Raw genomic sequence first — 14,776 nt, 5'->3', positions numbered from 1 at the left:
CTGTCCTTCAGCAGTTTCCAGAGAGCTAAGAGTCCTTGACTGCTTTGGTGTGTACATAGGTGGGACACTGAGGAAACTGACATCGTCCTCTCTGGGGATCTTTGTATCAGTGTGGGCCCAGGCGCCCACTGTGTTGGGAGCTGTGAAAGGAGCAGAGAACCGGGATGTGGCTCTCAGGAGCTTGCAGTCTACTGGGGAAGGCAAGGCTACGGCACTCAGACAATCGGCTGTTGGTTAAATGCCCAGCCATGTGGCTATGTGTTCCATAGGAATCTGGGGAAGTGGGCTAGAAGGGCAAGCAGGAAATGGGGCTTGAGCCTGGGAGTGGCTGAGATTGAGAGAGGTCTTGGCTGGGCTGAATGGTGATAAGGCAGTGTCAGATTCTTAAGGGTCATCCTGTCTTATCTGCCACTCACCGTAGAACTCTCTCCTCCAGCAGTTCTGCCTGAAGGGCCACAGCCCTGCCTGGACATAGGTCAGAGATGGACAGCGGCCATGGTTTGTTTACAGCACTGCTTTATACTGAGTCAGTCATGTGGGTTGAGGGAAAGGTACAGGGCATGGGATCCAAATGTCCAGATGTGGGTCCAGCTCCACTCCCTACTTGCTCTGGGACCTTTGGCTCATTACATCCTATCTCTGAATCTCAGTTTCCTCATCTTTAAAATAGAAGTAATGGCATTTGCCACATCGAATGGTGGTAGTGGTAAAGCTCTCCATTCGACACCCTCCCTTGCCTTCCTCCCTTTCATCACTTCACCTTATTTACTGAGCCCTTGGCAGACACTGGGCTGGGTCCTGGGTGGATTTCAGATTCTCACGTGATATGGTGCCTGCCCTTGAGGGAGTTCCCTCACCATCCTGGTTACCCATCTCTGAATTCATTATTGAAGGTTAAAGTTCCTCCTAAATGAACGCTGAAGTCCAGAGACAGTCTAGCCAATGCCAAGCACGGTAGAGCCATTGCCACTCTCCCATCTGGAGACTCGACATTCATAATGTAGCCTAAGATTACATTCGATTTTTTAGCAGCTGTGTCAGACTCAAGCTCATATTGAGTCCGTGGTCAACTAAAACCTCGAGATCTTTTTCACATCAATTGCTATCTTGCCAGGTCTACCCCATTCTGCACTTGTGTAATTGATTTTTTTTAACCTAAACATAGGGCATTCCATTTATCCCTGCTGAATTTCATCTTGTTGGTTTGGCTTCTTAATTCTACCTGATTAAGGTCATAAGGATGTCTTCTATATCATCATCCAACTGGTTTTTTTTTCAAAAGAGTTATTTTCCTTGAAAACACAGGAAAGCCACATGGCCCACCGATGGAAACCTTCTTCTAGCTCTTCTAAGTGAATGAATGCTTTAGGAGCTACTGAGCCCAACAGCCATCAGTCATTTTCCTTTTCTTCATCTTGTCCATAACGCTAGGAAGGAGATTCTTTGTCAAATGTTAATATTCACTACATCCACAGAATTTCCTTAATAAATCAATTTTTAAAATCCAGTTTATATTATGAGCAAATTGAGTGCCTGCTATGTACAACACATGGCAGGACTGATTTACAAACATAAATAGGACACAGTCCTTGACCTCAAGAAACTTCCAATCTGATAGGGAGGTAGACGTACACATCATTATACAAGCAGAATGTGATGAATGCTGTGATCAAGGCGTGAAGTCATACGATGAACGAAAAAAACAAAGGAGCAATTGTTTCTAGTCAGGGCAACTAGGGAAGTGTTTGTGAGGAAGGTATTTGATCTAAGTGTTGATATCGGGTCAATATGCCACAACTTATTTTTGTGAGTGCGTGTAAGCTCTGGAGTATCACCACTGTTTTTTCTTTTTTCTTTTCTATTATTATTATTATTATTTGAGATGGAGTCTCGCTCTGTTGCTCAGGCTGGAGTGCAGTGGTGCAATCTCCGCTCACTGCAACCTCCACCTCCTAGGTTCAAGCAATTCTCCTGCCTCAGCCGCCTGAGTAGCTGGGATTACAGGCATGTGCCACCACACCCAGCTAATTTTTGTATTTTTAGTAGAGATGGGGGTTTCACCACGTTGGTCAGGCTGGTCTCGAACACCTGAACTCGTGATCTGCCTGCTTTGGCCTCCCAAAGTGCTGATATTACAGGTGTGAGCCACCACACCCAGCCCTATCATTTTCTTTTCTATTGCTCATAAATTAACTATATAATAATTTCTTTTAAAAGATTTCCAGAGCCTGGTCATGAATTTGTGATTCTGAGTGTCATTTGCGTGTGTACCTCTCCCCGCTTTTCTGACAGGCAGGATGGCATTGGGCTTGTCACTGCCTCACCCTTTCCTTGTGACACCTCAGGGATTATCAACAGCAGTTTTAGGGTCCTATCTGGACCTAGGAAAGTTCACTGGAATGGCCAGAGGTTACCTGCCTCTGCCCCTCCCTGACCAGGGCACCAGTGTTCCTACTGTAGGGCTCATTTTGAAGAGTCTTTCCTTTGGTGAAGACAAAGGCACACTGAGGGTTGAGAGGTTCTGCCTTCTCTCTCAATGTTACATCCTCTTCCCAAGGACTGAGCCGAAACCTGCCTTTCTTTTCTTTCTTTCTCCAAACACGGCAACCAAGGCCCTTTTTTGTTGTCTCAGCTTGTTCCGAGCTTTTGTCTTCCTGACAGGCTTGCGCTCCTCTCATATCCATCCTTGACTATGGTCCCCCCCCGCATCTGTTGTGTGTCCTGTATAGGAGGGAAAAAAATGATTTTTATGCTCATAAGTGCAATACATGCTCATTGGGAAATACTTGGAAGAGATAGTAAATTTTTTTGAAAATCACTCATAATGTCATCACCAGGAGATAACCACTGTTGAATTTGGTATATTTTCACAGTCTCTTTCTTTTTTGTGTATATGTAATTTTTTAATCAAAAATTGAACGATACCCTATAAGCAGCTTCGTGTCTTGCTGTTTTCACCTAACATTACATAGGACCATTTTCACATATCATTAAATATTCTTTGAAAACACGACTTTTAAATGGTTGCATAATCTTCCGCTGTTCGATGTACATGTCCTTTTAAAATCTGGGCTCATCATATTTTAAAGCTTATCTGTGTGCAACAGCGATTTTCCTTTTTACCCCTCCCCCACTCCCACTCCCTTTATGCTGTCAGGTTGATTATTTGAGCTTATAGAAGCAGAATTTCATTTTTAAAGCACCCCGTCCTCTTGGAATTATGGTCTCTTTTAGAACCTCTTGCCATGGAATCCCAGGCCATGTCTTTCCCCCAGCATGGGGCATTTTGCTCTCTTCAATTCAGATTCTGCCCAGCGCCCCCTTCCCGAGGTACTGTCAACTCTAGACATGCTTGCTTTCTCCCTGGATCCGCATTTCTCTGGCATCAATTTTTCTTTCCTGGTCAGAATTAAGTGTCCTGCACTAGTGGAAAGGGCTCTGGGCTAGGAACCTCAGTTCCCATTCTTATGACGACTAGCTATGTGACATGGGAAAATTACCTAACTTCTCTGAGCCTGGCTTTGGTTTTTGTCTTAATTTTAAATATGGAAGAGGGAATCCAATTAAATTCTCATCATGATATTTTCCAGCTGTAGAACGCGACACCGAATTCAGAGTAGCAGTTTCCTCTATTGCTTCTTTTTCCTTCTAAAAGGGAAAATGTTGAGCATAGCGAGTTAAGAATTGATTGGTCTTTGCTTTTGGAATCCTTGTCAACAAATCAGTCAACATTTATGATCACCTCTAAATGAGGTTTACAAAGACGAAAACGATGGGGCCCCTGCCTTCAAACTTCACAGTTCAGAGGCAAAAACAAACATTAAAAAATAACTATGATACGTAGAGATTCTAAATTTGGCTCTGCTGCTTATTGGCTATCGTAAGTTGTTCTGGGTAAATTACCTAATCTCTCTCTCCTTCAGTTTCTCCAGGTTAGGAGCTTAGCTGCCAGAGGCATGTTGCCGGGGTTGAGTTCCGGCTCATCCATGAGGTGTGTAACCTTGGGAAAGTTCCTTAATCTCTGCACTTTCATTTCCCCATCTACAAAATGGGGACAATAATGGCAACTTCCTACTTACGTTCTTGTGAAAATTAAGTGAGTTAAAATAAGTAACATTGTCAGAGGAGTACCTGATATATACAAAGCACTTAATAAATGTTAGTTGCTGTTATTGTAAGGATTAAATCAGTGCATGCACCTTAAGCATAGTGTCTGGTATCCAAATAGAAACTGATCTGTTTTAGTTATTATTAGTACTGTTTCTACAATAGAGGTTTGGATAGATGGCTGTTGGAATGCAGAGAAAGGAGAAATTAATGGTGAGGGAGGAGCTAACAGCCCTCTTGTATATGTCTGAAGAAACTCAATCCAGAAAAGCTCAGGAGATTTATAGCAAGTGGCCAAGAAAACTAGGATTTCAACCCAGGAGATGTTGCTTCTGGTCCAGCGTTGTGTTAGGGTCACTAGTACAGTTAGTGTCCCTAGAGGCTGGTGGGTGTGAATGGGCACAGCAAGCCTGAGCAGGCAGGCAGGCAGCCACCCCAGCCTCTCCCTGTTCATGGACTCACTGAGTGTTTAGAAGCTGGGCTTGGTCAAGTACAGCAGGTGGTTTTCCAGGCTAGAAAGATGGGCAGAACCTGATCTTTCCCCTTGCCAAGGTTTGGACCAGATTTCCAAAGGCTTCTTCATGCCCACTTTTTTTTTTTTTTTTTTTTTTAGACAGGGTCTCGCTCTGTCTCCCAGGCTGGAGTGCAGTGGCATGATCTTGGTTCACTGCAGCTTCCACCCCCTCACCCCGGGTTCAAGCGATCTTCCCACCTCAGCCTCCTGAGTAGCTGGGACCACAGGCATGTGCCCCTATGCCCAGCTAATTTTTGTATTTTTAGTAGCGATGGGATTTCACCAAGTTGGCCAGGCTGGTCTTGAACTCCTGAGTATAAGCGATCTACACGCCTTGGCCTCCCAAAGTGCTGGGATTACAGCCATGAGCCACTGCACCCGGCCCACTTTATGCCCACTTCTTGAGCTTGGCTTGAGAACTGTGGCCAGGCCAGACTCACTGATGTCCATTTTAAATACGGGAGGCAATAGGGCGCATCATCTATCTCCCTGGACAAGCAGTGTCACCATAGCTCTCTCCCCAGCCCAGCCCTCTGGAGCCCCTTCCCTCCTCTCTCCTTTTTCCTATCTATTCCTCCCTCACTTCCCATCCCCCTTCCCCCTCATCCTCTCTTCCTCCCTCCCAGCTCCTATCTCCTTACCTCTCTCTTCATTCTGGAACACTCTTTCATTTTCTATCCTCCTCCACTCTCCCTTGTGACCCCCACCCCCGAATCCATCAATCCTCCCACCTCTCTCAGTCTGGACAGCACCTGACCTCTGGGGAGCCACCCCATTCCTCAGCTCCCAAACCTCACTCCCCATTCCCAGTTGGACCTCCACCTCCCTGGTCCTGCTGTGCCGCCGTGGGGGTGGGGCTGGGGCTGCACAGGCGGGCTGCCCTGAATGACAAGCGGGGATATTGATCGCGTTCTGAACTCAGCCCAGCCGATAGAAGGTAATTAATGACTCCATTTACCTCACTACCAAGGAGAACAATTGAGTTTGAAACTGCAACAACTGGCTGCTAGGGAGACTGGGGGACAGCCTGGGGGTGAACCCCTCAGAGGCAGGAGTAATGTATGGAGTAGCTAGGCAGAGAGACCACCATCTGGGCAGAGGCTACCATCAGAACGGGCAGAGCCCCCATCCCCAGCACAGCTGGCCCCTGAGCCCCACTGCTTCTCCAGCCCTTGAGGTCTGAGGCCCATCACCCACTGTTCCCTTTGTCTCCACACTTTTCTCTTTTCTTCCCATATCACTTCTTTTTTTTGAGATGGAGTTTCGCTCTTATTGCCCAGGCTGGAGTACAATGGTGCGATCTTGACTCATGGCAACCTCCGCCTCCCTGGTTCAAGCCATTCTCCTGCCTCAGCCTCCCAAGTAGCTGGGATTGCAGGCATGTGCCACCATGCCTTGCTAATTTTGTATTTTTAGTAGAGACGGGGTTTCTCCGTGTTGGTCAGACTGGTCTCGAACTCCCGACCTCAGGTGATCTGCCTGCCTCGGCCTCACAAAGTGCTGGGATTACAGGGGTGAGTCACTGCACCCATCCCCCAAATCACTTTTTGCGGTCATTTTCTGTCTGCGGAGGAAGACTCACTTTCCCCAAGACTGCTTCTTGCCAGCTGTGCAATCTTGCACATATCTTGAACTCTCCCTGAGCTTGTTTCCTCGTTTGTAAAACTGAACTAATAGTATCACTTTTGCAAGTGTTCTGTGAAAACTGTGGATAATATGTATAAAATACCTTGAGCCTTCCCAGAACATAGTAAGTGCTCAGTAAATGATGATGGATCCTTGACAGAGAAGGCAAACGTGTCAGAGTGGAGAGGGCTTCGGAGTCTGACATCCCTGAGTTCACATCCAGGCTCTGCTGCTTCCTAAGCCGTGCGGTGTTGACAAATAATTTTGCCTCTCTGAGACTATGTCCTTCTCTGGAAAATGAGAGTAATAATAAGTACCTCATAAAGTTCGAAGAGGTTGTTAAGTGTAGTGAAAGCCCTAATATTATCACTTTCTCCATAGACAGATATTTGTACTTGAGCTTAGAAAACTGAGTTAGTGTCATTATTTGCTATACTTAAATTCTCCTCAAATACCTCATCTTGCTTCCTGGGATTTGATGGGCAACCCCATTCATACATCCTGATTTTGTAGACTTTGATGAGCCTTGGTGCTTTCTGACCAAGAAAATGACATCATTTCATTTTCATTTTCATTTTCTTTTCTTTTTTTTTTTTGAGGCAGGGTCTCATTCTGTTGTCCAGGCTGAGTGCAGTGGCACTATCTTGGCTCACTGCAGCCTTGACCTCCCAGGCTTAAGCAATACTCCTGCCTCAGCCTCCCAAGTAGCTGAAACCATAGGTGCACACAACCATGCCCAGCTAATTTTTTATTTTTGTAGAGATGAGGTCTCACTATATTGCCCAGGCTGGTCTCAAACTCCTGGACACAAGCAATCCTCCAGCCTCAGCCTCCCAAAGTGTTGGGATTACAGGCATGAGCCACCATGCCTGGCCCATTATTTCACTTTATCTATTACCACCACCCCCAACTGTCTCTTGTCCCTTGCAGTGACCCTTCTGTCCCTAGCCCTGTCCCCAAGACAGTGTTCAGGGATTGTCTCCCTCTTCAAGCTGCTGAGATCCCACTGGACAACTCCATTCATAACTGGCCCTGGCGTGGGGTGAGAGGTGTGAGATAGGGCCCTACTCCTGGGCCACCCAGGAATAGATGGAGAGTGAGCAGCAGGGCTGAATGAATGGGGAGATGAGATCTTTTGGTTGAGGAGTAAAGACATTTATAATAGTGATTCTACAAGTAGCATACACTCATTGCACAAGGCCTAGATGATATGGAAAACCTTAGATGAAAAGAAAATAAAAATTGCCTGTGATCAGGAAATCACCACCGTCACCATGCCGGCAGCTCTCCCTCCAGTCAAGCTGATCTTTAGTTTTGTAGTTCTCTTCGTTTGCCTGAAGACTAGGGTCCTGCTGCCATTAGCCCCATACTCTGGGCTCTGGCTGGGCGGGCAGCCGCTCTGTCCATCCGTTCAGTCCACAGCTGTCAGGGCACCTGCCCTGTGCCAAGCTCCCCAGCAAATGTCCCCTTGAGCCAGTCACTTGTCCTCAATTCACCTGCACCTCATTTACTCTGAGCCTCAGTTTCCTCCCCAATAAAAAGGGATAAGAATTCCTACCTACCTTGGAAATTGGTTGGGAAGCCCATATAACCAAAGGTCTTTGAAGACCTTTTGTTAAATGCTAAGCAAATATGAAGCAGTCAGAGGAGAAGACAATATGAGATTTGTCATCCCTGAAAGAAGAATCTATGTCAAAGTTTTGACTCAGTAGTTTATTTAATTGAATTAATTTATTTACATACTATCCATGTTTCAAAAAGGACTTGTGGCAGCTCACTCCCTTGAGAGTGCTCATGCCACAGTGGACAGAGCACCTGGAATGGCCCCAGTCCTGGGAGTCCTATTCCTCAGTTGTGTGACCTCGGAAGAGTCACTGCCCACCCCTGCTAGTTATGGTAACATGAAGAATTTGGACCCAACATCCCCTCATCATCTGGGCACGGTCTGCATTCAGTCAGCACATGTGCCACAGGCTGTAGCCTCTATTTGGGGAGGGTGCCAGGCAGAGAACTAGGGATGGCGAGAGGGAGGTTGTGCTCTGGATGGAGCCAAACGGCCTTCAACTGAGCCCACTGTGTTTGGCACCCAGGCTGCAGAGTGAAATGATTTAAAGGGCAGGCTCTGTACTCAGACAGACCCAGATTCAAATCTGGCTGTCATTTACTAGCTGCACGGCCTTTGACAAGCTACGTACCCTCTCTTTGCCTCTGCTTCCTTATCTTTAAAATGGGTATCACAGTACTTCCCTCACAGGGTTGTCGGAAGGATTAAATGAGCTCTGTAAATTACAGTAAGGGCATGTAATCAGTTCTTGATACTTGTGAGCTGCTACGGAATGGGAGCTGGGCAGGGGGCAGACGGAGAATGAGGCTGAACCCTCCCTCTGTGGAGACTGACTAGCACGGTGTCCCTTCCTTGCTGTGTGTGGTCTGATTAAACCCACAGCCACCACATTTTCTAGCTCTGATCTAAAAATGTGACCTGAGAGTGGGGAAGAATACTAGAAATCAGAATTGCTCCTGAAAGCCCAGGACACCTGGCCAGCAGCCTCCAGCCCTCTTGGTGTGGGGAGTCCAAATCTAGATGCATTCTCCAGGCCCTGATCTCAAGCAGCCTCGCCACCTGCTTTGGATGGCAGCTCGGCAGCCCCAGGGTTAAGTTCTGCTGCTCACCAGGAACACAGTGTTCTCTGTCCGTTGGTAGAGGCACCAGAGATGGGCACAATGAGTTGAGGCATGATGTCTATTTCAAGTTCATTTTGTGTTGCTGAGAGTGGGAAAGGCCTGTGGGTCAGAGCTGATGCTGTTAGAGGCTAACAGGCAGTGGAGGTGGCACATCTTCTGCTAGCCAGGGACGTGAAGGGCTTGCCTGAGGAGATACTGGGTGTCCTGGGGTGCCAGGCCAGTCAGGTGGCCAGTCCCAAAACCTTCTGCCAGAGGTATGGCTTTGAATGCCACCCAGGAAAGTCTGAGGACCTACTCTGGGCCATTCCTGACACTAGAGCTGCAGAAATGCATTAGTTACGGTCCCTGCCCACAAGGTGCTTGCAGACTGGCTGCTGGGCACAGGGCAAGGGGGCTGCTGGGCAGGGGATCTTCTTTGAAATGGATGGTGTCTAATCACTCACGCGCTTTCCTTCCCTGCTCACTAGATTCAGATCGTCTTCTACTTCCTAGAAACCCAGATTAAGATTGCCTTCTACTTCCACCTGTTTCATCCCAGCTCTGCCAGACAGTCCTTCAACAGCTGTGCCTAACAGTGGCCTCTTCCTTCCCCCTTTCCTTCCCCTCTGAGACTTTGCCCTTAGAAAGTCCCATGCTGAGCTCTCTCCTCATCTTCCCGGGAGGACCCTCCAGGTGGTCAGCACTGACAACTGTCTTCCTTCTTTCCTTTTTTGCTCTTCCTCCTGTACTCTCCTTTTCCTTCTCCTCTTCTTCCTTTGCAAAGCCACCCCCATCCAGGCGCTGGGCACCAGGTAGCAGGACACCCAGCCTTCAGCGAAAGCGGAGCCAGCTGGTTTTATTCCTGCAGTAAGTGTCCTCGCCCCAGCCAGAGCTTCTGGCTTCTGGTGCGGAAGCTTCTTCCCTTCCTTCCCCTCCTTCTTTCTGCCCCTCTGTGCCTCTGGGCTGCCAACTTCCCTGAGCTTCTCCTCCTTGGACCTTCTGATCCAAGGCTTCTCCCAATCTCCTTTCCTCATTCCCTTCCTGCCCTCTCTCCTTGCCTTCATTCCTCCCTCCCTTCCATAGCTGATGGAAGGACACCACCCCCTCCTCTGGAAAGAGCCCGTGAAAGCCTATGGGACATGTGGTGGATTTGGGGAGCTGGCTGGCTGTCTCCCACCAGTAACACGCTGCCCTCTCCCCGGCCCTGCGGCTCACCTCCCTGCTCCCCATAAGTTTCTCTGTGCTCCTTTGTCATTCATCATGACTGCTGCCTTCCCTCTCCTGCAGGAGTTCCCGCAAGCCTCCTCCTCTCTGGGGCGGGGGTTCTCTCCATGCTTCCATCACACCACTTTGTTTTCCTTCTCCTCTAGCACCTTCTTTCTCCTCCCCACTTCCCTGTCCTCTGCTTCCCCGCCTCCCACTGCTACCTCTTCCAGTAGCAGGCTGCCTTAGCCTTTGCCTCCCCTCCCTCCCCTTCCCCTCTGTTGTAACCTGTCTTACCACCAGGGCCTGAGTGTACAAAAAAATAAATAAATAAAAAGGTCAGTGAGTGGAGGGAGCAGCAATAACCCCTAAAACAGTACTATCAGTGGAACATGATTGATCAATTGAATTCCATAGCGGCTGAAAAATGTGGGATTAAGTAGTGTATTATACGCACAATGAGTTGAGGCATGATGTTCATTTCAAGTTCATTTCGCCGGCCTCTGCCACCAGATCAGGCAATCAATAGGGGCAGCAGATATCATATATCACCTCTCTGCGGGCCGGGGAGAGAGCACCATAATCTCTCGCAAATTTAGAGTGACAGATTTGTCAAGATCTGAAGGGCCCCTGAATAAATGAAGGCAAAGAGACTCCTCCAGCCAGTGACCTGAGGACAAAGCTTCAGTTCAGCCCCTACACACACACACACACACACACACACACACACACACACACACACGGTGAGCCAAGCCACACACAGACAGGCATATACACAAATCTACACAGAGTCATGAGGGGAATCCTGCCACACATGCATACATATGTACATAATGCGTGAACACACGTTCACAAACACATACACCCCCTCTGCCCCTGCAATAATCGTTTATGAAGACACTTGATGCCTCCCTCAGCCCTGACAGCAGGGTTTCCCCAAAAGGTAGGAGGCCTCCAGGAAGGGAGAATCAGACATCATGGGACATGCAAATAGCTACAGGGAATGAAATGAGGATGATGGCACATCCCGAAAAAAGAAGCAGGCACAGGAAAAACAGAGCACGTGGCCTCACAGTCCCCATGCAATCACACATAGACACACACACCCTTTCAGAAAGCTTCTCATTCTCAACACACATAGACCCTTGTTTATCTGGAGGTTTATTTATGTATGAGTGCATATACATGGAATACTCACACAAAAGGGAAAAATAAATTTACCACACTTCAACTTTCGGCTCATACGTTGATTCATACATCCCATAAGACCGAAACGATTCCAGAGGCTTACACAGAAAAGAAACACAACCACCAAGTTTTGTGTCCATGGGAACAAATACTATTGAGGCTGCCTCTGTCTGTCTTCATCAGATGTGGTCCTGGTCTTGATCTCTGTGCTTCTATCCCTCTCTTTCTCTCTCTCTCTGTCTCTCTCTCTCTCTCTCTGTCTCTCTCTCTCTATCTCTCTCTCTCTCTCACACACACACACACACACACACACACACACACACACACACTTTCTTTTCTTTCCCATCCTCTCCAGAATAGACATGGAGGGAAGATGGGAGGTCACATTAGGAAGCAGAGCAGACCCCACGCTCCGTCTGGGAGGCCAGCGAGGGAGGATGGCTGCAGGTTGAGTTAATCAATATGTAATATTTTCTATGTTCTCCTGAATGATACTGTACGGTGTTACTGTATATAATGCAATATTGATTATATCATATCGTATAATCACCTATAAACTGATATATATAATAGTCCCAGAGGAAAACCCTTGGGCCTCCAGCATGGGCTGACCTCAGGCCCAAGGCTCCTCAGCTGGTCTTGGGCTGAGGGAAGCCCAGAAGTGACTAAGCTGGTATGGGGTTTGGGGAGAGCCCTACTTTGGGCCAGGAGAGTTGCAAGGTGTGGGTTCAGGGAGCGGCTGCAGAGCAGGTGCATTGCTTACTGTACACCTTGAAAACTTTAAGGAACCAACGCTGGGAGACTGGGATAGGGGAGGGGTGAGAACACCTGGGGAAAGCAGACTTGAAGACAGGATTGGCCTGCAGCCTTGGGGGAGCAGGCACCAGTGTGACAAAGCTTTGCTCCCTCCGGAGACCTGCAGGAGGAAGCAGGTGACCAAGAAGCCAGTTCCTGTAGGAGGCCTGAGCCGGGTCCAGGTCGGAGACAGAGGCCAAGAAGGTGGCGGGGGCACAGCGGCATCTGGGGACCCTTCTGTGGGCTCTGCCCAAGCGGGAGCTTTGCTGCTCTAACAACACCTCTTTCCTCCCGCTTGGCTTCCCTCCGGCCTCAGTCCTGGCCCAACCCAAGCAGAGTGCCTCAGCTCTGCCTGAGCCCCTCCTCCCTTGGGCAAAGTTAATTACTTCACCCAGTCTCCAGGTTACACTCTGCCTTGGAAATTTGATGGTTTTCAACCCTTGGAATCAGTGGAACTGAAACTCATCTCGGAGCCAAGTTCAATTCTCCACAGGCTCAGTAATGCCAATCTGAGACATCCAGCTTCTTTCTTCTTCAGGCTGGCCCTGGCTTGGGGGCAGGGGGTGGCTCAGGGAGCTGGCCCCCAGGACCCACCCTGGCTCCGCCTCTGCCAAACTCTTCCTGACCCCACAGTGTGACTGCTCTGTCTCTTCCCAGGTCCTCAGATCTTTCTCTTCCCTGAGCTTCCTTAGCCACATCTCTGAGGCAGGGCCACCCTCCTGTGTCAGCCCTGCTGGCCTAGGGGGATGAGAGTAAGGGGTCCCATAGGGGTGCAGAGCTCCGTGGCCCAGAGCCAGGTGGCCACCCCTTTGCCCTGCACTGTTCCTGTGCCTCTGCTGGTCCAGCGCTAACGCCCCGAGTGTCCATGTGTCCTCCAGATGTGTCTGAGGGCTCAGTCCCCAATGGAGATTCCCAGAGTGGTGTGGACAGTTTGCGGAAGCACTTGCGAGCGGACACCTTCACCCAGCAGCAGCTGGAAGCTTTGGATCGGGTCTTTGAGCGTCCTTCCTATCCTGACGTCTTCCAGGCATCAGAGCACATCAAATCAGAACAGGTGAGGAGGGAGCTTACTGCTTGCAGAAGTAGAAAGGAGACGGGCAGAGCAAGGCCTCTCAAGAACTTGTTCACCACATGCACAGCCAGCATTGTACGTGTTACACAAGTGTGCTCATTGTGTGTGCAGTGTGAACAGGCTCACACAAGACAGTATGGTATCATTAAGACAAATAATTATGGTCTGTATACAGTAATTCGAAGTGATGAGTTCTGGGTGTGAGAGTATGGCCCTGGAGAAATCTCTGTTCAGAGCCTCGATTTCCCCATCTATAGAATGGAGGGCTTGGATGTAGGATTTGTCAAGTCCCTTCTAGCTCTGCCTTCCCGTGGTTCTGGTATGGAGTACTCAGGAACGTCCTCTTGCTATGTCCCTTGTCCACACCCCCTCAGGGTCCCACAGAAAGTCTATGCTGGTCTGTGGAGCTCTCCTTGCCCAGTGTCAGGAGAGCCGGCCTGTGCCTGCCTCCTGCTCCCCAAGCCAGCCATTCAATGGAACCCTAGGCAGGCTGGCAGCTTACCACTTACACCCAGCACTTTCTGCTTACACTGAGCAGCCCAGAACACACAGCACGGGGCACAGCACGCAACACACCAATAAAACACAAGACGCAGAAACCACCTCCAGACTTTTCCATGTGCTGGCGTGCATATGCCCACACATCACCATCCACCTGTTCCCCTTCCCCACAGCCCACAGTACTCACTAGCCCCAGTAGCCCCATGGAGCCAGTGGGTGTGCACTGCCCCCAGATCACCAGCTCAGTACACCTCCAGCACATGCCTCCACCCACATACGCTGCTGGGTGGAGCCCCCAGCACACCCGCTCAAACACAGGGGCGCACTCCCATCCCTCCCACACATGCGGCCCAGGCCAGGCCCACAGTCACAGCACAACATGGCATCGCTGCGCTTGCACGCCTGCACGCGCATACACACATGCACATCAGTGCAGCCCCACAGGCGTCGCACGGCACAGTTCCACTCTAAGACTCCAACAGCTCCCAGCCACTCGCCTTTCTCCCCGCCCGTCCTTTTATCCCATAAGCTGTTTGTCTTCATAAAACAAAAATCAAAAGTCTTTTTAAGGTGCCCTGAGCCATAAACCAACAAAGGAGGAGCCGGCCGAGGCGGGCGGCTCGGTGCACCCTCCCCGAGTCCCCGGCTGTATTACAATGAATAACCTTTATTTACTTTCATTAGACTATTAAACACCAGCACAGTCATTTTTCCCCCTGAAACTCGGAGCAGGGCCCATAAAGCAAATCCGAAGCCTAATTGAGTTCATTTTAATTTCTCTCCGATCACAGCGAATTACTCTGGTGATAAATCAGGGGGCAGCTTCACCCCCAGTAGAAGGCCTAATTTGCAGCTAATTACAAAACTGATTTCTACAGGAAGATCAATACAAGAAGGAATTGGAAATGACGAGGCAATCCCGTCCAGCCATGGAGGGGAGGGGGTCCTCTGGGGGGGCCAGGAAGTGGAAGGGAAAAAAACAGACCCGAAAGAGCAGAAAATCAGTTTTAATTTAACGTAATATTAATCAGAGCAACTTTTCCTGCTTTGTGCAGGCTCCTGGTCTGCCCAGCTCTGGGGTCTGGCTTGGCGGTGGCTGCAATAAA

General features: G+C 49.1%; 1 protein-coding gene across 10 annotated transcripts in view; it reads left to right on the top strand.

The window, feature by feature from the left end:
- The window catches only part of PAX2 (paired box 2), an 88,557-nt gene that overhangs the window by 52,894 nt on the left and 20,887 nt on the right, over positions 1-14,776 (top strand). For all 10 annotated transcript variants that reach the window (XM_021672952.2, XM_021672953.2, XM_021672951.2 and 7 more), the window contains one exon: positions 12,976-13,151. In XM_021672952.2, coding sequence (XP_021528627.1) covers positions 12,976-13,151 — 176 coding nt within the window. The remainder of the gene's footprint in view (positions 1-12,975; positions 13,152-14,776) is intronic.

Source organism: Aotus nancymaae, unplaced genomic scaffold (assembly GCF_030222135.1).
Source record: "Aotus nancymaae isolate 86718 unplaced genomic scaffold, 86718_ANA_hifiasm-v0.15.2.pri h1tg000010l, whole genome shotgun sequence".
Taxonomy (NCBI): domain Eukaryota; kingdom Metazoa; phylum Chordata; class Mammalia; order Primates; family Aotidae; genus Aotus; species Aotus nancymaae.
Note: the sequence above shows the minus strand (reverse complement) of the source record. Positions and strands in the feature narration are given on the sequence as shown.